Raw genomic sequence first — 22,661 nt, forward strand, 5'->3', positions numbered from 1 at the left:
TTAAAGCAGGTTCTCAATCTTCATTTGCTCATAGTGCCTTGTTCAGTAGTAGGATTTTATTAATACCTAATGACAAAATATAAAAAGTCCTGATGTGGATAAGGCAGCTATAGTTTTCATAGATATTGAGTCATTATGATTGGATTTCAGGTTGATCAGGGCTTCTTGTATAATGTTGGTTATGGCTTTGGGACAACTGAGTAGAATTCAGTCGGGTTTTAAAAGCAAGCATTGGAAAATGCCCAAATGCCAGGTCTGTGCTGGTGGTCAGCCTGTGCTTCCCTCTGGTTGAGGCACTACGCTCCAGATTTCTGGTTACAGGACCCAAGCGAGGGCCATGTCCCCTTAGGTAATCCATGAGGACAAAAGAATAGGCTCAGTCCCTTCCAACCCCAGCCAACAGCCAGGTAAGCCCTTGCAGGAAGGGCATTAATCGAGGATAGCCTTTGATGTCTCATCTATGGGCTTTCAGTGACAATGTCAAAGTTCCCATTTTTTGTTCTAGTGCAGAACAAAAATATGAGTCAAAACTTCTGTGTTTCTTGCAAGATGCAGTTATGATTTTGATTAGTGTTTTCATCATGAAATGATGAAGAGAAAGTAACTTTACATTTTGCAATTCTGGTATCATTTCAGTATATGACTGAGGAGAAGATAGTGCTGAAATATTGAAAGGTGTCTGCTTACTTACATGAAACTGATTTGAAAATTCAGTGCCTATTTATGAAGGTAAATTCAGTTGTGGATTCTGTGGTGCCCGTAGATTAAGTCTCCTGGTATTTCAGTGCTTGGATGAAAACCTGTAAGTACTAAAAGAGCTGTTTGAAAGGTAATTTGAGTTATTTTACTGGGGGAAGTTTATTGGCTGACAGTCTGAAAATGGGTCAGCTCTCATAACAACCAGTCTTGAGTATATCTGTTGAAAGTTGATACTTCATTTGGAGAAAGCCACAGTTAAGCCAGAGTTAAGTATGCAAACTCTTTTCAGAAGACCAGAGCCTGGAAACTGTCTTGCTGTGACCACAGATAAGTAATGAATTTTTTTGTAGACACATTCACCATTTGCTTATGCAGGCAATTGAGGCCTGTGGTCTGGGAGGTACTCTGAAACCTTTAAAAAAACACCCAAAGCACTACATAATACAATAGTGTCTAATTTCTCCCTTTCCCATTTCTATCTTTCTTTAAGATAGAAGAATGGACATGGGTTTCTAGAGACCAAAAAAGGGTCTGAACAAATTTTCCTCAACTTTTGATTTAGTTTTTTCTACAGTCAATGAAAATTTGCATTCAGAGAGTCAGCAGAAATATGATCTAAGCCTATACAGTAAATTAAGGTTTAACATAATGATATCCTGACGATTATTTGGGTTGTTTTCTTTCCTAATATTTATATTAGAAATGCTTGAAGTTTTCCTCTGAATAGATTAGAGAGGGGTACTTTTACACTAACCTCCTGGCATCTCAGTACTTTGTCAGTATGATCTCTATGACCTGCTCTATTCCTGGTCTGCCAAGAATATTTCTTTCTTTAGGACCTAATCCCAACCACATATCACATTTGTAGCTTGCATAAAATAGTTTGCCTGCTTTCTAGCTACATTTGTGTTTGGCCGCAGGTCAGATTGCACCATTAAAATAGTGGAGATTTTCTGTATTTTATTTTCTTGCTAGCATCAAGTCCATTCCTTTCTTAGGCTGCTATGGAGCTGGGATGAGATGCTGGGGTACCAGATATTTTTTTGAAATGAGCTCCACAAGAAAGAATAGAGGGAGAGGAGAAGATGGGAAAAGATGAAATAGCTAGAACAGAAAGATCTCCTAATCTCACAGCATGATTGAAAAGACTTTTAGCTGCGTCTGAACTACAGTGGTGTATCCTGGTCCCTTGACTGTCCAGACTTAGCGATTATTGGGAAATGCTCCCGCTTTGTTTCTCCTGCGTGGCTTAGTCTCCTTTCTGTGCGGTCAAAATTTGGAGGGTCAGAGGACTTACACAAGGTCCAGGTCTAGCTGCAGGGTGGAACCATGGGGCAGCTGGAATGTGCATCTAGAACTGCAGTTTTGGAGATACTTTCAGGTACCATGGATAGATGTTTGGGCTGCAGACTGCTTGGTTATTGAATAATATATAAAACTCAAAATCCTTTCTTTCAAATGCAATTATTCAGATCAATGCCAAGAAGAGACTGGGAGAAGCAGTAAGAAGGATGTGGGGTTTGTTTTTAAGGAAAGAGGAGGGTTGGGAAAGTGAGGTAGAACAGGAAGATGGAACAAATTTAGATTTATGTACAGTGCTACACATTCAGAGAGGGAATCCTTAGATTAAAAGCTGAAAGGGCAGAAGTTCTGCAGTGCAGTGAACTGTGTCTTGAGGTAAGTGTAGCACAATGGGGTTGTGAAGCTAAAGTGTGCCTCTCAGCTCTCTCATAATAACTATAATCAGAATGCTCACCAAAGGGCCGAGTTTGGTCTTCCATTTTTATTTCATTGTAATACCATTCAGATGTAGAAATCAAAAAATAGCTTTCCATTTTGAAGATGAGGAAATCATGTTCCTTATTTTTTGAAAGGTAGAAATGCTCTATTATGGTTGCATTTGCAGCAAAACTTTGCCTGTAAAAAAATTAGTTATTTCCATGACTCATCTTGAAGGATAATTCCCAGTACAACTTAAATTTTCTCTCACAGTTTTTGGGCTATAGAAAAGTTCATCCACTTTAGGCAAAAAGGTGCTGGGGTCCAAGCTAGCTTGTTGTTTGCTAGTAAGTTGAACAAGAGATTCCACTACCTCTGAATATTAAGCTGAGGTACCTAGGCTTGACTATCCAAAAAAAGGCTGCTGAATCTTTCCATGGTTCTGCTTTCCATCCTGCAGGCAATAATGTTTACTCACCCTTGTAAAGTCATTTGAGGTCTTGTATCTATGACAGTGCAAGTAGTAATTAGCAGTAGTGCTGAACAGAGAGGAAAAAAAAAGGCTTAGAAGCACTGTATTTCATTTTTTTAAAAAATAATGGATTCTGACTTTATTTGCATAGCCAAATGATTTACTTCTGTACACATTGTCTGCCAGAGATCCCTGTATAATATTGTCAAGTAATGAAATCTAAAGACACTATGGATTATTGTTTTGGTATATATGCAATGTTCAATGTAAAGTGGTTTCATGCAGAGAACTGAAATGAGACACAGATGATTCATTTACACATTTATTTACTATCCTGCTTATTCTATCAGACTGAAATGGAGAACAATGCATTTATTTTACAGACATTTGACATAAATTAAACAGATATTTTGATGTTGAACAATTGTACAGACTACAACATGCATATTAATATGTAGATTGGTGCAGAAATATTTAGTTGATCAGCAAAATCTAGTATGACAAAAATAATAATCACATTTCCTTTTTTATGAAGTTAAAATGCGGCTGATATGGAGACATTGATACGAATACCACTACATGTGAGAAGTTGTTAGTCTAATGGAATCAGATGGTTAGCTGAAAAAATAAAGCTATTGTCAAACAGTCTTATCAACAAGAAGAAATTAAAATGTTTCTAACAAATACAATAATAATGGAAAAAAGCATGTTTGATGCAATTACCATTGCAAAATGCCCTATTATTCCCCTGCCCCACCCCCAAATACAAACAACGCATGAAGCAAAAGCAGCATATTCTCCCACAAAATGTCCGGGGCATTTTGTAAAGGCAGATGAATGAGATTAGACAAGATTTATCACATACACTGTTATCTCCTAGTGACAGTTCTTTTAAAGAAAGATATGTTGTTAACATAGCAATTTATGATGAAATGTTGCTAATTCTGTAAAATTGAACAATAGTGAAGACACTGCTATCGCGCCAAGAGAACTTGAAAAAATACTGTTGTGCTTTTTTTGTTTGCAGCATTCAGAGCATTCACAGAGGAATACAAAGTAAAGTTCATTAAACTCAATAAAACTAATAATAGTCATGCTACCATATCTATGAAACTAACACAGTAATAACTTATAAACATGATTTAGTACATATTTTTAGTTGATATTTACAGTGATCTTAAAGCAATAGGCTATGTATTCAACTCTCAGGTTCTTTGTACACTAATCCCTCCACGTTTCAGCTTATCAGCATGGCTCCTTTGACTTTTGAAAGTTATATAGGTAAAACTGCATAACTCTCTGAAAATTTAGAGGTATGAATCCAGAACTCTGCATCCTAGCAGAAGTACCCATGATTGTCCCCAACGGTGTTTTTTTCTTTTTTTCATTTTGTAATACCTGTTAGAAACTGCTCCTTTTGCCTAAAGCTATAATATATTGCCCTATCCTTCAGTTTTATACAGGCAGAATTCCCGTTGGCATTCTGCTTAAGGACTTCAAGAACAGGCATAAATGTTTCGTGTTCTGAACCTCCATTGAGAGATGCTATCTGAGCAAAACTTAGAGCGAAAATATCACTATAAGACATATGTCCTTCACCTTGAAATCATTAAAAAAAGTAAGATAAGGAATAGGCTTTTTTTTTCTTGCATTACCTTTTACAATATATGTCCTAGACATCAGAGCAACTAAGCACACGATCAAAACCCTACTAGCCTCCCAATTTAAATAAATTTCAACTGGTGATCCAAATGGAAAGATATCTAGACATGGTAGATCAGCACAAAATACTCAAGCTGGGCTTCTGATCCTCCATCACTGCTTAGCCGTTTGCTTTTATTCATACCAGTATAAACTAAGAGTTACTGTTAAGTGCAGTAGGGCTACTTGCAGTCAGTTTAATCATTCCACTGATTTAATGATTTTGGAGTGAGAGTTGATCTAGTGCTGCCTGTACTGTCTTAATCAAATGTAACAACAACTTTAGAGTAAATTGACTATAGAAATATGCGTGGTGTGTGGCCCAAACTGCAAAGCACAACTATCCAAGCGTTATCAAGAATTTATTGTTTAGATGATTCCACCTGGGTTAAGTTGGAGAACACGCTGGGGACAATTTCATCTTTGGCTATATATTGCTTTTTTTATGCGATACCACTGATGACAATGGCAAAATTTGCTTGAGTAAGGGATTTAGCCAAGACTACATGGACTGGAGGTAATAACCATGGTAGAGATCATCTGTGTCTACATTAGCAAGAAATACAACACAATAGAAGCAGATTTGTTGAGGAAAACAGTTTGTGCTGACAATTTACAGTATGTGTATCAGGGGTACTGTTTTGGACTACCTCTAGTCCGGTACCAAGGCCCTAGTGCTTCGTACTAGTTGCAGCACAGGAGGTGACCTCATGGAACAAGTTTTCTGGTTCAGCTTCATCTAAAAGTAATCCAGTTTGCATGGCCCAGGATTGCTCTGTGATGTGAACCAAAGCACGAGAAGCGGGAGTAGCTGAGAGACTAACATTAAGGGAGCTCTCCTGATTTCCACTAAGATGCCCGTGTAAACATAGTCATAGACTTCCAGATTTAGAAGTGTACATTATTCTTGCTGATGTTAAATATGTATTTAAATACTTATTTGAGGTAAAAAGTTAGCCTAATGAAATTAATTACCCAGACTGCTCTTAGATTCAGGGTTTACATTAAGCACAGGAATACAGTCAATGTCTAAGGTAACGACATGCCACCATTCTGTTTGGTTCATAGGTATAGTTAGGATAATCTTATCTTTTTGAATTAAGTGTTAGCTAATAGCATGTTCTTTAGCTACTTTTAATTAAAAAGAGCAATAATATTTGTGTGCTACTTCCTTGTTCTACAATGGGATCCATCTGGATCTATGTTAGGTGTCATAAAAGAAAATTAAATAGCAATCAATAATAATATAGAACTATAAGGTATCACTGCTGTTTTGGAAGAAATCTCCCTTGCACTAAAGGGTAATACTTCTTAAATACCGTAACACAACATTTCCGAAAAATATTTAAACCTGCAACAGAACAAATACAAAGACAAGTATGTTAGTGCACCTGCAGATGTCACATGGTGTATGATTACTGAACAAGAAACCATCACACGATGCAAACAATTTTGTCTCTGCCTGCCAGTCACCTAACCTTTCTTCATTAAGGAAAATGGACAGAGTAGCTGCAAAGGATTTGGCTCCTAGAACACCTGATCTGTTTTAGAGTATGAAAGCATTTCAGCTGGAGTTTAAACTGAGTACCACTAAGTAATAAAAATGTATTGGACAAGAGACAAGTATTCACACTTACACTGATGGCTTTCTTAATAGCATTTAGTAGTCAACTGCTTTTACAAAAGCTCTTGCAAAAGCACTGAACAAATGCACTGAGACATCTTGCACTGGAGGAATCGGAGCATTTTAAAACTAGAAAACACGTGAAGCTGTGAGATGGTGTGCCTACAACAATAACGGAGAGAAATGGCACTCAGTTCTTCTTGCTCTTTGGTTCAAATGCAATAGAGTCCATCTGGCCATTTGCACCAGACTAACAAAATGCTTTCCTGATAAACAAGACACACCTGTCATCTCATTTGGTGGGTTGTCTTTTGACTGCTCCCAAGAAGAAGAGAAGGTTGGTGTTTGGAGGGTAATAGGAAAAGATCCAAAGATCAACAAAGATAAGAACACACAGTATCTTCTTTTTCAGCAAAGTCTTCTGAAAAAATGATTACAGATCAGATGTTCGTGTAGCAGGCGAGTGCATAATAACATCACTGAAAATCTCAGTAGAGACCTGTTGGTTCTAGGACAAAAATTAAGATGGGGTAGGACTGGAATTAAATCTTTTGCTACTGGCATTTTTACCTCAGTAAGTGTGAACAAGGACAATTTTATATATGTTTTATTGTATCTCTTGTTTTTATAGTCTATTAAAATATGCCTTGTTTACTTAGTTTTCTGCCTTTCTTCCCCCTTTGCTGTATTTGTATTTCTTGCTTATTCTGTGCTGGCTACTTTGAAAAAATCATACTACTTGCATTATTTTGCTTTTAAAATATTTTTTGCATGATCAAAATGTTAAACTTTATTCTCTATCCAAATGATTCAAAAATTATAAGAATAGAAAATAACCAGTCAGGTAGGCCCTGGACATTTTTACCAGGCTGACTGTATTTGCAACAGGGCTTGAAAAAGACAACGGGCTTTTGTACTGGACTGTGGTTTAGAGATGAGGTTGAAGGATTTAGTTAAATAATTTGAAGGTAAGCATTGTTTCAAATAGACCTAAGGAAACAGAAGCTCAGTCTACATGTTGCAGAAGAGACCTACTTTTAAAAATGTAGTTGCTTTTCAAGGAACAAAAAAATGTTGCTCAGTGTTACCTGTTAGGAAAAGACCCAACTGTCATTTTGATTTATGTATGTTATAGGCAAAAATACAATTTTCTGTACACACTTTTGGTTATGTAATATTGTGCTAAAAAGCTCTTCAAGTCAGTTGCTCTAGTGTTAGATCAGATATCACCTCTCTAACATCACTAATGTTTGAATTTTGAGACCCAATTTTGAAGTGAGGACACAGTGCATTAGATTGCTGCATTAGCACAGAGGCTCCTACGTTCTATACAATGAAGCATTAAAAGGCCTTTTGTGTTTTTATTTAAAAAAGTGTATATTATATAAATTCTGTAGTGCAATAACTTCCTAGACTGTGTTACATTCTTTACATTATATGCTTCCCCTGTAAACAGCTTTCCTGTATGAACTTCCTATGCAGTTTGTGCGATATATTATCCCCCCCCCCCCCCCCAGATTTGGATTAATGTGACTATTTACTCAAAAATTGTTCTGATTACTCTGTGAACATCTTTTGAATGTGTACATTTGGTTTCATCATTGAAAAGGAATTAAAACTTTGATTCAGGATTCTGCAGTTTGTATAAAATATAAAAAATAGATTGATTGCAAAGCTATCTCCCTGAACAATCTTCATTTTCCAGTGATATGAAGAGTCAGACCCCTTTCAAGTGCACAGGGGAGTAACTTCATCTTTAGACTCCTGAAGTTGTTTTGAAATTCCACAACTGTTGGAGACTGACTCCAGAACTCAAAACCAACCCTCCCCTTACTGTGGTGAATGGGTAGCAAGTCTGAAATGGCTTCAAAGTTTTAGAAAAACAGAAAAGTATACTCAGGTAATTTTGCATAATTTGCTACACAGCAGTTCATGGTGAATGAAGTGATCCTGGACTGCACTTCTTACATGGGCTGTACTGGAATGAAAGCTAGGTCCAGTCCTGCAACTGCTCAAGTAAATGTTTTGATCAGGAATTATATATGAGCTAGGTATTCCGGAGTGGATCCCATGTATGCAATCAAGACTGGAAAAAACAGGTATCTAAACCTGTGCTTCTGGAAATAATATTCAGCATAGTCAAAAGTATATAATGAAATTATACCCAAAGCACTTCTAAAGCTTGACCCTTTTGCTTCCAAGATTTCAAAAAAATACATCATCTGTTAATAAAGAGAATTGCATTTCCTTTGCTTGTACAATTTCAAAATAAATGTGCTTCTTTGAAAACATTTAAAATACGGCAGTCATTAAGGGCCTGGTCTTCTCATCTGATTTATATAGTTAAAAATCCTGTTGATTTTAATCAAGAGAGAGAGAGACTCTTGCCATCTTCATCTATATTTCAGTCAGTCCCTTTTTCTGTCAGACTCCCATTGGTTTCAGGGGAAATTCATTTGCACAAGGATCGAGGCTTTGATTTCACCACTATTGAATTAGTGATTTTAATAGGACAGAATCAGGTTTGCATAAAGTTTAGCTCAGGAGAGCTTAAGGAATCAAATTTCTGCTCCTGCACTACATTCCCTATGGCTGGACTCCTCCCTTTCCACAAAGTGGCACAGATCTGAGGAGGCTTTTCCAAAGCGTAAGGGTCACCTGGGAGAAAAAGCACATGGTAGGAGCACAACACAGACCTCAGTCTTGCCAGAACAACATCATTATCTTGAATGGGATTTTTCTGTGGATCCAGAGCATGGGATCAGATCCTATTTGGACGTAATTTGGTCTTCATTAGTTCACTAGGATGTAAAGGCAGATCAAACAGGCCCATGTGATTTCATAAAACTGCACATAGAAAATACAGACCAACACTTTAGGCATATAAAAATTGACTGGCATTTAGTTTTAGTCATTGAAAATATCTAGGAAGAAAAAAATAAATATAGAAGATTAATGACTATAAAATACTCAAGAGCTAAGTTTTGGAACAGTGAGACACAACATGATTGAAAAAATAATAGGTAAAATAGGTAAAACTGAATGCAGCAACAAGTTGCAATGAACTGCAACTGAGGACGAAAAAATTAATTTTTATTTTGAGAATTAATGACCAGACATTGTTCAGAAAAAATAACATTATATTTCCAGTTTTTTAAATGACTGAAGAGACACCTCAAAGTTACCTTGTTATGGAAATCAGAAAACTTTCTTTTTTTTTTAAACTGAAGGATTGTCCTGTGCTCATTGTTTGGCTCAGCCACCAGAATACATATTTTGGGGCTTTTCAAACTTGCCTCTTCCCTGGGCCAAGCTTGGGTGAGGTCTGTGGCATCAGCCCAGCCATTTCAAACAGAGGGCAATGTTGCAACAAAAATGCTTGCTCTTTTACATTAGATGCATTAAGTGCCTGACTTTTACTCATTTAAGTGACAGAAAATGACACATGAGTAAAAATTAACCTAGGTCCACTATGGGAAGTAGACTCCTGCTGTTACAAACCACATGTTGGTTGGTCTAAAGTGCTTTTAAAGCTTCCATTCTTGCTGTCTCAGTGTCTTTGTAATGCTTGTTGTTACAGCGCTGACCTGGAAGAAGCATTCACTCCCTTCTATGCACAGGGAAGTGAGAGGCCTGATCTCTGACAACAAGCCCGTGGAGCAGCGGGGAACTGATGCTAGAATTTCTAAACACCTCCTCAGACTTTTAACTGCTGGACCCTCTGGCTATTAGCTGCGAAGCTGGACTGCTGCTCTTACAAAACTGTTGTAAGGGAGTATCCAATTTCAGCAGAAAATCAGAGGACAGCAAAAAAATACCTGTATTCTGTTTTCGTAAAAAAAACCCAAAAAACCCCAACATTTTGTAGGACATGCCTGTGTAATGGAATACTTTTGCTTATGATTAATGAATTGAATAAACTTTGATTTAGGGAATTAAAGCGTTCTATAGGCTTTTTTATATTATAGCAGAGGAAGCTATTGGTGCTGGATAAGAAACTAATAGCTTTTTTCAGAAGGTGGTTAGATGGGTACTTTGCAATGAAGGCTTTGATTCAGCATCTTTCTGGAGAATATCAGAGAAACCAAAGATGCTTTGGCAGGATTGACATTTCCCTTTATTTAAGTATAGGGGAAAGCCTATATTCCACTTTTGGAACAGCCATGGGTGTATGGGTTGAGGCAAAGTTGGTGAGTCAGGTGATACCTTCTGTCAGTCCAAATGATTGAACTGAAAAACACAGACAAGCTTCAGGGCATGCAAGACCTGGAGCAAGTCACATGTACTTGAAGCATGTTTCTTCCAGCTATACGATCTGTGATAATAAAAGGTACTACTTCCTCCTACAAAGCTTGTCTCTTATGTCCTTACACTATAATAGCTTCAACAACATTGCCATTATTGAAGTATGGGCACTGCGTGTAAAGAAAAGGGAAAGAGAGCTCAAAGATCATGTAGAAGCAAATATTGTTAAATCAAAGGAAAAAAAAGAATGTGGGTAATATTTTTTTTAATACCAAGTTAAAATAAATATTCTAAGAGATTGAGAACTTTTGGATATGTCTATATAGCCATTTGGCACTATTTATTGCCACAGAAATAACCCTATGTTTTTTTATTTTAAAATGGAACATTTGTTTTCTTGGTTATGAAATGTTGGCAGTTTTCTATAAAAATATCGAATGCTTCAAGTTCTGGTCATTAAATCTTTGCTTTTCCTCACAGGATCATTAATTAAACTGACAAATGCACTAACTAAAGTTATGCAAATTAAAAAAAAATCATGATTTACAGCACAGATAAACTAAAATACTGTAGTTCTTAATTAACAGATATACTCATGAGCTTTTTAACAGAAAGCAAGATATGTGAGATGCTTTAAGTAGAAGTTGCAATTTTGCAACATAAGTCTGTACAAATCCTCCAGGCAGCACGCTGTGAAGGAAGTACCTGTGTCCCAGGAAATGCTTTTTCCATAAATCCTTGTTAACAGTAGCTTTCCCCCCAGCCCCAAACTATTTACAAATATATGCATTTTGCAAGCTCAGAGCACCTTGTTTCACATCTTTATGAATGCATGCATTGACATTTCATCCTTTCATGTGCAAATTCTAAAATTCATTGTAACCAAGAAAAGAAAGAAAGTTAAGAGTTCAAAATCTGTCTACAATCATAAGTGAAAGGATCAAAAATGTCAGATGTTGCAGAACACTGGCTCCTAACAGAGCTTTCTTTATTTTATTCACTGTTCTTGAGTAATTTTTTTCCCTTTTTTTTCAGTTTGTTACAAAAAGCAGTCTTTTTTTTTTTAAATTAAACAGTATTTAAACTAAACAACTCTTCATGCCATGCAAAAATAACATTTTATGCACTTTTCTTGAGGCTTTCCATGTTTTAGTTCATAGGCATTACTAACTGTGTTTTAAGAAAAGGTATTTTTATTGCTTTTATAACTAGTCACATGCTAGTTTCGCGTGTGGGACAGTAACCAGTTTCTCCTGGACTTGAATGAATTTCTGGGGCAAATAAATGGTTTTCCATTTTGTGACCTTCTTGGTTACTGTCTTTCTTTACCTCACCCACAGCATGGTAAATGTCTTGGGTACAGTTGTGGCTCATGCTTTTGGGCGAAGAGCTGACCTGTGGCTCTTCTGTTAAATGGTTGCCATCACTGTGTTTATCCCCACAGCAATTTGTCTTGATATCCTGTTGTTTTTCATGTTTTATACCATGTAACTCCATAAACTCTTCTTCTTCTCCAGTGTCTATTTCAGTGAAGCTCTTCCTCTCTTTTGAAGGGAAAGTGAAAATCTTTTGTTTGGGAAAGAGAGGGGATGATTTTTTAACAGGTCCCTGACAAAGCACTGATGCGTCAGCACCAAGTAAAGGTCGTTCACCTTGGGGTGAATTTTCTTCTAGGAGAATGGTGCTGATGTGCTGAGGGGTGGCCTGTGTGAAGTCTGCTCCTGCCATTACTGGCAGCGGCCTTGCAGTGCTCGGTGGAGTTTGTGGAGCACCACCTCTATTGTCTTTAAAATTAACTTTAAGTGATCTAGATTTTAATGGGTTACTACCTTTCAGAGAACTTTTGGGGCTTTCCATGGCAGTGTCTAAATGCAAATGACCATGCAAAACAGTTTGGGATCCACTGCCGTCACTGGTAACAGCTCTGTTGATTGGATTATAGTCAAAGGTGACATCGGTTGGAGAAAACATTCTGTCTTTTGTGAACGGTATGAACTGAGAACTCCTTGCTCTTTGGTTGTCTTCCAGGTTAACAGCATCAACTGGAAATCTCATTTGCAAGTGAGAGCCAGGAAACAGAGAAAGGGGAGACCTCTCCGTTTCTGTGAAGTCGGTCGCACAACTGGCAAAACTGTCGATACTGGATGTGCTTCTCATGTCTGTTATGATGTCCGTAGGTCCAGTTGGCAGCGGATCTCTCTGACCTGTAACTTCTTCCATTTCTATTTCTTCCCCATACACAGGTGGCTTTGCTGACTGGTCTTGGTAACCAGCATTAAGATTAGGCTGAGACTGAGTTTTAGTAATTTCATTATACAACATCTCCAGTTTTTGGGCACTGAGATGCTGCGGGCTGGAGGATGCTGCGGTGTTATTTAATTGCTCCTGGGAGTCTTGTTGACTAACTTCTTGGTATTTGTTCTCATAAGACTTGCTTGAGCTTGTTTCAGACATTGTCCTTCTGGCCCATTTCCACCGGCTTGGGGACAGGTGGTTGTCATCAGGTGTCTCCTTTGGATTGGCTGCTTCTCCAGGCTTACCTGAATCTACTGCTACATCTATCATTTCCATACTGCGAGCAAAGGCGTCTTTCAGGTTCATGGAGACAATACTGCCATTTCTTTTAGCTCGCTCAAGTGCTTCTCTCCTCTTAATTGCCTTCTCCTGTCTTTTCTGCTCCTTATAAAACTCTGAGAAATTGTTCACAATAATTGGTATGGGCAGGGCTATGACCAGCACTCCAGCGATACAGCAAAGTCCTCCAACTATTTTACCTAATAACGTCTTAGGATAAATGTCACCGTATCCTACAGTAGTCATAGTGATTGTTGCCCACCAGAATGATGCAGGGATACTGGTAAATTTTGTGGCATCCTCATCCTTTTCAGCAAAGAATACAAGACTCGAAAATATCATTATTCCCATGGCTAAAAATAATATCAACAAGCCCAATTCATTGTAACTCCGCCTGAGCGTAAAACCTAAAGACTGAAGGCCTGTTGAATGTCTGGCAAGCTTAAGAATCCTTAGGATCCTCATAATACGAAATATCTGAACCACACGTCTGACGTTTTGGAACTGCAGGACACTTTTATTGGACTCCGTGAGGAAAATGGTGACATAGTACGGCAAGATAGCTAATAAGTCAATGACATTTAACGGGCCTTTGAAGAACTTCCACTTATTTGGTGAGGACAGAAAACGCAAAAGGTACTCCATGGTAAACCAAGCAATACACACAGCTTCAACGTGTGCTAGCTGAGGGTTGTCATTTGGCTGCCCAAATTCATCTATTTCTTGAAGCTCTGGCAGTGTGTTAAGAGACAAAGCAATAGTGGACAGTACGATGAACAGAATGGACACAATGGCCAAAATCTGTAAAACAAAATAAACAATGTTTTGGTTAGACTGATACAAGTGTATTTGTCAGGGCTTGCTTAAATCCTTTCAAATGTGCATGTGTCGAATAAACTCAGAACGGTGGAAGCTGCTTTGGCTGCTGCATTCATTTTTTTTATTTTAATGTTTTGATTTTTGCACAGAGAGAAAACATTAGAGTCATCGTAGACATGGTCAAAACCTGATGGTTTTACTGCCTGCAGTAAGCCAACTCATTTCAGAAAGCAAGCCATGACTGGTCTTACCATTTTTAAATTACAATGGGAGGTGATGTTTATTATTGCAAGTTACCAAGTGAAGGATATAAAATTCCTGCTAATGTGCAGAACGTTATTAATTTTCTGCATTAAGTGTAATTATGTAAAACTTTACACAGTGCTGAGAAGTCACTGGGAAATACCATGTGTAAGCTGTCAATTTAGTACTACATAGTGCACACCTTCCTAGCCATGCATAAATTTATGAGCCAAAAGTCAAAGTTAAGAAAAATAAACAAGAAGCATTGTTCAGGAGAGTGGTCCTGCCAAATTGTCACATCTAGACAAATTTCAGGTGCTACAAGAATTTAAGGTATTGGCCCTGAATTAGGTTGAGAGCACAAGATTTTAAAAAATAAGCAGTAGTGTGAAGGTGAACCCAGTTTCTCATCATGATTAAAATGTGTAAATAGACGAATGCTTCCTAGAAATAACATTTCAATTTCTGTTTCAGGAGATAGGTTTTCTGAAATATTTTGTCATTCACTTTGATAAAGTTCAGGCACCTCCATACCTTACAGTCTTCCGTTTAGAGAATAGCTGGTCATTCTCATTTACAGAACCAATATTACGAGAAAAGAAATTAATCTATCAGAGAACCTAATGGTTTTACTACAAAGTTTAGTTATTTATACTGAAAGGGATATGGGCAGCTTTGAGATAGTGTGTGACGTGTTAAACTGATGCAAAAGTTATTATAACACTTTACTTGGAAAAAATACATTGTTTTGGTTAGAAGTCCTAAGTAATTCCAGGTTTCTATTAGAAATACTAAAATAAATTGTTTTCTGTTTTAAAGCTCAGTTTAAGCTCAATCATAAAAGCATTTGCTCTCATTTCTCAGAAATGGTACTGTGTAAATACATTTGGTGATGTTTGGTGTACTTCCAAGGACACACTAAGTCTGACAAAATTGCTGTTAATACCCAGGAAGAGTGAAATGCAGCTAATCAGAATGCAGGTGTGATGAGTATATGGGGAGAAACTGGTCACAGTGGTGATAACAGCTCCAGAGATGGAAAGGCCACCTCACTCTAACTCGGAGAAAAATAGCAGTAAGCCTGTTTCAGCTAGGAGTTACTATGCACATATTCAGCTCTCTAAGCACAAATTTAAATTGCTTATGGTGTGAGGGTCCATATTTGGCATCATCTTGTACTTATGTGCTATCTTTGCCCTTTTTCAGCTAATAATAGTACAGAACAGGTAGCACCTTTCATATTTTGAAATATTCTAAACAGATTGGTATCATCTCTCCCTACCAATGCTGCTTCTGCCTTTTTTTTTTTTTTTAGACATATTTATTGGAGGAATAAGATCCATTTAGTTCTCCTGCTGAGTTGTGGACCATGTGTCTTCATCCTTCATACAGCCCATTCAGAAAACATATTCTGGTTAATCTATCCTATTTAGAAAGGCTATACTTCCCGTTAAAACGATAGTAAAAGAAGCCAATTTTAGTAAAGAATGAAGACAATAACACTAGGCAGGGCTGAATAATGAAATTCGTGAGGTCCTGTAGCTAGGACAGAGGCAGACAAAAGGCAACACTATTGGAGAGCCGTAACCACCTTTCAAACTGTGAAAGTTGCCTGTATCAGATTTCACTGTGAAAAAGTTTGAAGCTTAAATAAAGTATACTAGGTTATCCACTTCACTGAAATGACTGTGAAATAACTAAGGTGTGCTTGAGTTCTCCGACATACTCCTCAGTAATATAAGTATACTTTGACAAGTCAAAGAACAAATAAACATAGCACAGATCTGAATTGCTGAGCTTGCAGTTTTTGTCAAACTGATTGCTTCCTCATTGGGGCCGGCATCACAATGTAAATAACAGCATAGGAAAAAGCTGTACAATACAAGGACACAATTACTTGACATGCATTGTTCTTAAAAAATAAAATAATGAGAATGTATCTGCCTGATTGTAATCAAACTGGTTTTAATTAGGAAACTCTGGCATTTCAGTCTGTCATAGGGCATTTATTTTATGCCTAAATGTTCACCAGCACACAAAAGGTCCTAGAAAAGAGGTGAGTCAATGTGTAGCACCCCTTCTTACACTATGTCACAATGCTAAAACTCCGTGCATGTACAAAACTTCCTGTTCAGAGTTGCCACCCAGGGTGTTTTATTGACAACAACGAACTATCTGTTTGTTCCAGCCATTCATTCATATGCTGGTAACATGCAAGCCTGAACTCTGCCAGCTATTTTAATAAAATCTACAGAATAGCAGGTCTGGAATTTTAGTGTTTTATACACATCATCTATAAGCACGAGACTGTTCTTGGCGAAAAAAATTTACAGCAAAAGAAAGTCTTTTGGTTTCTTCTAATGTAGGAATCTCAAGATTTTATTTGTCTGGGACTTTATTGTGTAATTAAAGTTGTGCATCATTCCACACACAGTATGTTTTAATTATTGCAGTTGATTAGATTTTACAACTCATTAGGCAAAGAATGGCAGGGGATCACTAGGAAGAACAACAGCAACTATGAGAAAAAGAAGAAGGGACTCCCTATTATGAATCTACATAAAGAACACTTTGCAGATAGTATTACGCTGGTAAATCCTCACAGACCAGATGTAGCTTATATTAACAGAAGCACTGAGTTTATAAGAAAGGCCTGTAGCAATCTGCTCCGTTAGCTATGCTGATACAGAAGAGTAAATAAAACCTCTGCTGACTGAATCTTTACCAGCAAAACTTCCAGTGTTCTAGGCATGTCTCTGGAACTGTATTCTGGACTGAAATGCCCAGAAAATGCCCAGAAAATTTTTCATACTCCAGGTAATCAATCTATGACCACAGTTTAGCTATATAATTCTTGACATACTATATTTAAACTTCATTTCAGAATATAACAATATATAAACAATATTCTGCTTAAAGGAGAGATTCTGGCAGTTTATGTCATTTAGCTATGGTTCTACAAAAACATAAAAATCCAACTCCTATTAAACTTTAAAAATATCTCCTTATAAACTGCAAAATGCTTCTAAAAGAATGGACATATTTAAATTCCTTTCTTATGGGCTGGCTATCATCTGCTGCTGATGCAATAATAGTGAAACATTCCTTGAGTTAATGATGCAGTCTTAACAGGCTGCTCCAGGTACTGTTGTTTCTGATTTTTGTGGGGGCAAGAACTGGTAGCAATCTGAAAATGCAGTGGTTTCCCAGTATTAAATTGCTACTAAAAACTGGCTTTTTTTTCCTGTGCATTCATCTCATTACTCATTATTGCCAGCACTGTCAGGATTTCTGCATTAAATGAGCATACAAACTGAGGCAGAAAACAAAGGTGTAATGGAGTAGGCTTCAAATTGCTCCTTGCAGTTCTGCACCAACTGATACTATGAAAAGGCTCCTGACATAACTGACATGCCAGTGTTATTGTTATATAAAGCAGAGAAAAAGTATACATTAGGTTCACACTAAAGTATAGCTACTCAGGGAAAGTTCAGTTGACCCATATCTAACAGCCTGTGCAATATATTTGATTAATATAGGTTTCAATCTGTAATCAGGTAAAACTGTATTAGTGATGTTGTTTTCTTAGTTTTTGTTCCAGGGCAGGATAACAGTTTCTGGAGAACTGTATCACGTTTCTTGGGCATTTTTAGCTATATATTCTCAGAAGCATCTGCTCTTGGAAAAAGGTGTCTAGATGTAGATTTGGGCAGATAGATAGCTGGAGTTGGTCTAGGTTCTTCAGAGAAACCTGAGAGCTACCACGTGCTGTAGCCAGCAGGCCATGCTGTATCTTGCATAAAAGTGTCCGTAGCCTGTAGCACAGAGCTCCCAGCTTGCGCCCAGACAAACCACTGACTCACAGCCACACTGGCAGAGGCAGAAGGTCAGAACATGGAGGTTTTACTTTCAATCAGGGACTAAGCCCATGAAAGTGGAAGACATATTTGTAGGCTTGATGGGAAGTTTATGGAAATCAGTTTAAATCAGGAGCATCCTTTACTGTCAACAGTCTTCAGATTGTGATATTGAGTTTGCAACTGACTGGAACAAAAAGTTTTGCTCACTAGGAGCACTGTCTTGTACATTTGCCTAAATCTGTATGTGTCCTGTTCTTGACACCTGGGACTATCCAAACGAGATGTTCATTGGAGCAGCAAAGACAAGACTACAAATTGAGCTACCTTCCAACTATAAGCATTATCACATGAGGAATTTCAAGGATAGTCAGGACTTCAGTCTGTAGAGATATTTAGGGGAAGGGGCCATTATACTTTCCTTCAGCAATGCAAAGGAGAAGCATATTTTTACATTTGTACAAACTGGATATGTACAAGGATATTTTATCAGCTAATAATAGCACTTATCAGCGCAGGTCTATGGCATTGCCTTCGGCAGCTGCCACCGCCGTTCCTTGCTAGACACTGCAGAAAAAAGTCATGAGACAGCATCTCTGTCCCTGGTCTCTTCATTGTCTCCCTTCATTGTGTCCCTGGGACTTCCCAGTTACAAGCATCACCTCTTGCTCTGGCCCACGATTCTACATTGTGCTGCTCTGCAGAGAGGGCTGTATTCAGCTCGCGCCTGCCTGCTGGCAATTCTGCACTCAAAATGTGTACCTGTGTGTCACAGCTCACATCATGAACAGTCTGGCAGACTTAGAAGTCTGTTACTTTGAATCTGAGGTTTCAACAGGCCACACTGAAAAAGTTCAACAAAGAGGCAAGACATTTTTCTACTGATAACAGGGTACGGCCCTTACTGGCTAATGCTCTTTATTAACATAGGGTCCTTGGCCAGGAGACATGAAAAAGGAGCCAAATAGGGACAAACCCTACTTGGATTTGGTCCAAACTGGAGCGCGATGAAGTTACGGTAAGCCTTAAGCATGCCAGTTCTAGCCAATCTTAATAGTTCTGCAACACTGAAAATTATGTAAGAATAGATGTATTGTATATGTTTGCAAATATTCCTTGTCTTAAGTCATGGAAAAATTAATCGCCAGTTACTAAAATTAGACCTAGGTACCAATGTAAAATTATCCTAAAACTATTACTGAGAAATAAGTAAGACACCAGCCTCCAGGTCAGGTACTCTGACCTCAGCCCCTCCTTTGTCATTATTAGAGCTGAGTCAGTACTTGCAAGAGTGAAGACGGAATTTCATTACATAGTAAGAAAGAAGTTTATATCATTCTGTCATAAAGTCTCAAAACAGACAACTTTTGTAGTTGTCTTATAGGGTCTGCAAACCATCATTACAAGTGGAAAATTGCTGCTACTTATGCACATCTACTTTTTCAGAGTACACCTTTCATCTCTTTTTACCTCTCTAGCATAACCTCTGACTGCAGACTCCTGGCACAGGTCTAACAGCTCCACATAGAATACAGTGTTTAATTTTTGAAAAATAAGATGGAGGAGAGGGGAATAATTTAACAGAATAACATAAATTTAGTTCAGCTTACAGCTCTGTCACAGTTGCCCTTTCAGAAATACATCTGATAATGGCTCTGACAGCACGTGTAATCACTAAACAGCTTCTCTCTGCTACTCTTGATCTCCTTCCTTCATGACATTATTTAGAATTCTGACCTTTCATTTCCATTTTTTCCTAGATCATTATTATTAATGCTTTTAAGGACTCAATTTGAATGCTCTTTATTGGTCTTTCAGGGATATTCATTAAGCCTAACATTAACCTCCATATATGAAGGTTAAGCTTTTAGTGTTGTACTTATCTGGTGCCTAAGTGATGCACTGTCTTTTCTTTTTGTCTCTTTGCACTGGGATGAATGTCACCTTAAAAGCTTAGTCTAGAAATGGTCATTTAGGAGGTTTTCACTAAAGATTTCATGACTAGCTCCATAGACACTCCCTATCATATCTTTAGATATGAGAAGTGGCTACTAGTTCATCAGTAGATGAGCAGCCACTGCTCTGTCTTCAGCTTGACAGACCCAAGTTCCCATTAAGCTAGTGAATTCAAGTACTTCTAGGTCTTTATTCATGGCTCTATGAAGTTCAGTGGTGACTCTACCTAAGTAGTCATTTCTTAAGTGGCATATGTCCGGGGATGTGCTGTCCTATCAAGATCATTCAGACTGGGAACCAGTATGTGTAGTAGTGAAGCTGAGGGCAGGTAGTCAAAGGGACTTCCTTTGCTTCTGCAATGTGCTATCCTTCAGGTCTGTGTCTGAGGAGGCTCAAGGGAGGTAGTAGTTTGCTGCATACCAATTCCAGTATGCATGGGAAACTAATGATGATAACATCAGCATGATCATAATGGAGATAAGTCTAGCGTGAGGGATAATAACAGGTAGTTATGCTGAGATTTTACCATTAGGTCACTCAAACATCTTCAAGCACCGCTGTATCTAAGCAAAGTATTTTGAAAATGGCTCCAGTAGGTTTACCTGACCTGAGAAACTACTACTGCCTTGGCACATCCTTTACTTCAGAAGTTCAGTCATAAAGCCTTTCTGTGTAGCTGGTATTATTCCTGCTCGAGAGCCCTGTGTGAACTCCAGTTTTTTCACAAAGCCTTTCCATATCTATCCCTCTTCCACTTTGTGCTGACCTTCCTATTCCATAGACTATTATTTGCCTTAGAAGACCTAGACTCTCAGAAGGGATAAATCTGCTTAGGAAAGGATCCTACGTTCTTTGAGAGCAGCCTGGTATACTTCTGGCTTAAATTAATAGTAATAAAATACATCTCTCCTTCATTCTGTTATAGGTAAATTGCTGTTTTTTGTATTTATGGTATTAGCATAACAGTAATATAATACATCCCTCCTGCACTCTGTGGTGGGCAAACTGCATTTACTTAATGACTTGATTATTGCTTTAGAGAGAGATGACCTCGGGGTTTGCACCACCTAGAATTTCAGCATCAGGATTTAGTAAAATGTGGGCTTGAGCATTTGATTATAGCTGAATATGGAGGTGGCTTGGTATAAGACAATCTTCCAGTGGATAATATGGGAAAATGAGAACCCTGGGAATGTGGACTGAGTCTCTATGAATCTGAACACAGGGGCCATTAAAGTCTATTAGAACACTAGTAGCACATTAGCTACATAGTAGAAAATCAAGTAGAACATTGCTAATATTTGCCAGAGGTATTTACTAAATATTGTGACCAAAAAGTGGTGAAAGAGATCTTGGAGACCAGAGAAATTGCACTAGGCACAAGTAATAGGCAATGGATTGCAAGTGCGACTATTAGCTGGATCTTCAGCACTACCCTGAAGAAACCTGCTGTAATTAATTATGAGCAAAAGTTGAGGATAATACTGGGGGTATCTGGCAAAGATAGGAGACCTTAAGTAGTCACACATGAAGGCAATCTTCATAGGTTGAGAAGAGACATATGTATTCAGTTTAGCATCAATGAAGACAACCCTGAATACTGTTTATTTAGCACAAAGCTAATGAGCATTACTTTGGGCTTGTTAACAGATTAAAAACCATATCAAGTCAGTTATAATATTTTTTTGTTGAACAGCAAAAGGCTATCTCAGTTGGAGACATGAAATCAATTATTTCATGACAAATAGCAAACTGCCCACTAGCACTTAATGTAGAAGAAATGGCAGATCCAGAGTCAGTGTAAGTGAATTGCTTTATTTTTTTCACTAGGAATTGGATAAGCCCATGAATTTGTCTGTCATGTTATTGACAGAAGCGGAGCTAGTACCTGCTTGAAATTATAGTGTAACTAGTTTAATCAATTAAATCATTTAATGTAATGTAGGTTACAGTGAAAATAAAAAGTATATCTAGCTAAGCTTTATTTGCTGTGTATCAATGGGGGAAATTTAACTCTACATTACAGATAAGCACAAAAAATTAACTTCAAGAGTCATGTTAAAGGCTTTGGTTATAAAATAGCTTTATGTCTGCAGAGCTTTTTGACCTCCCTAAATATTATTTTTAGATGAAGCAATTTGCCCATCTGTGTAAGAAAAGTCAGCTAAATTTATCAAAAATAAATGAGATGTCTTTAATGAAGTCCCTGCATGTCCTCATTCAGAAATTTTCTAAACCTTTTGACGATCACAGCTGGCATGTTTCTTATGTGTAGGTTGTGTTTTGTACTAGCTGTCTACATTTTCGGGTAGTGAAAGCTGATTATTATTACTGAGATGAATATACTAGAATCTTCAAAATTTCTTTCTGAGTCATGACAAAGAGCTTGCAATTTCCAACTCTTTTGCATAGCAGACCATATGCAAGATCTGTTTTGCACTATTTGCATGCACAAAATATTGAATTAATTACCAGGAATTTAATTTAAAAAAAACCCAAACCCAAACACCCCCCCAAACAAGGAGGTTATCTCCAGCAAGCAGCTGGGCTGACTGTCCTACGCAAAGGAAACGAGGGTGGGAGCGGGGCGCTGGGACCCAGCGGGGCGGGCCGCGCCCGGGAGCTGTCCGCCGCCCCGGTGCTGAATGCGGGCCCTCGGCAAGGCGGATGCAGCGGTGCGCTGTCGTGGTGCACCCACATCCACTGTAGAACCCTTTTATCCTATCACCTTAAAGACATGAAGGTATGGGAA

The 22,661-nt window shown here is 37.9% G+C and overlaps 1 protein-coding gene across 1 annotated transcript in view; it reads right to left on the bottom strand.

Annotated features, from left to right (window-relative positions):
• Positions 1–11,672: 11,672 nt before the first annotated feature.
• KCNB2 (potassium voltage-gated channel subfamily B member 2) overlaps positions 11,673–22,661 on the bottom strand; it is a 179,407-nt gene continuing 168,418 nt past the window's right edge. The window contains exon 2 of the mRNA XM_059815456.1: positions 11,673–13,835. Coding sequence (XP_059671439.1) covers positions 11,673–13,835 — 2,163 coding nt within the window. The remainder of the gene's footprint in view (positions 13,836–22,661) is intronic.

Source organism: Gavia stellata, chromosome 3 (assembly GCF_030936135.1).
Source record: "Gavia stellata isolate bGavSte3 chromosome 3, bGavSte3.hap2, whole genome shotgun sequence".
Classification (NCBI taxonomy): domain Eukaryota; kingdom Metazoa; phylum Chordata; class Aves; order Gaviiformes; family Gaviidae; genus Gavia; species Gavia stellata.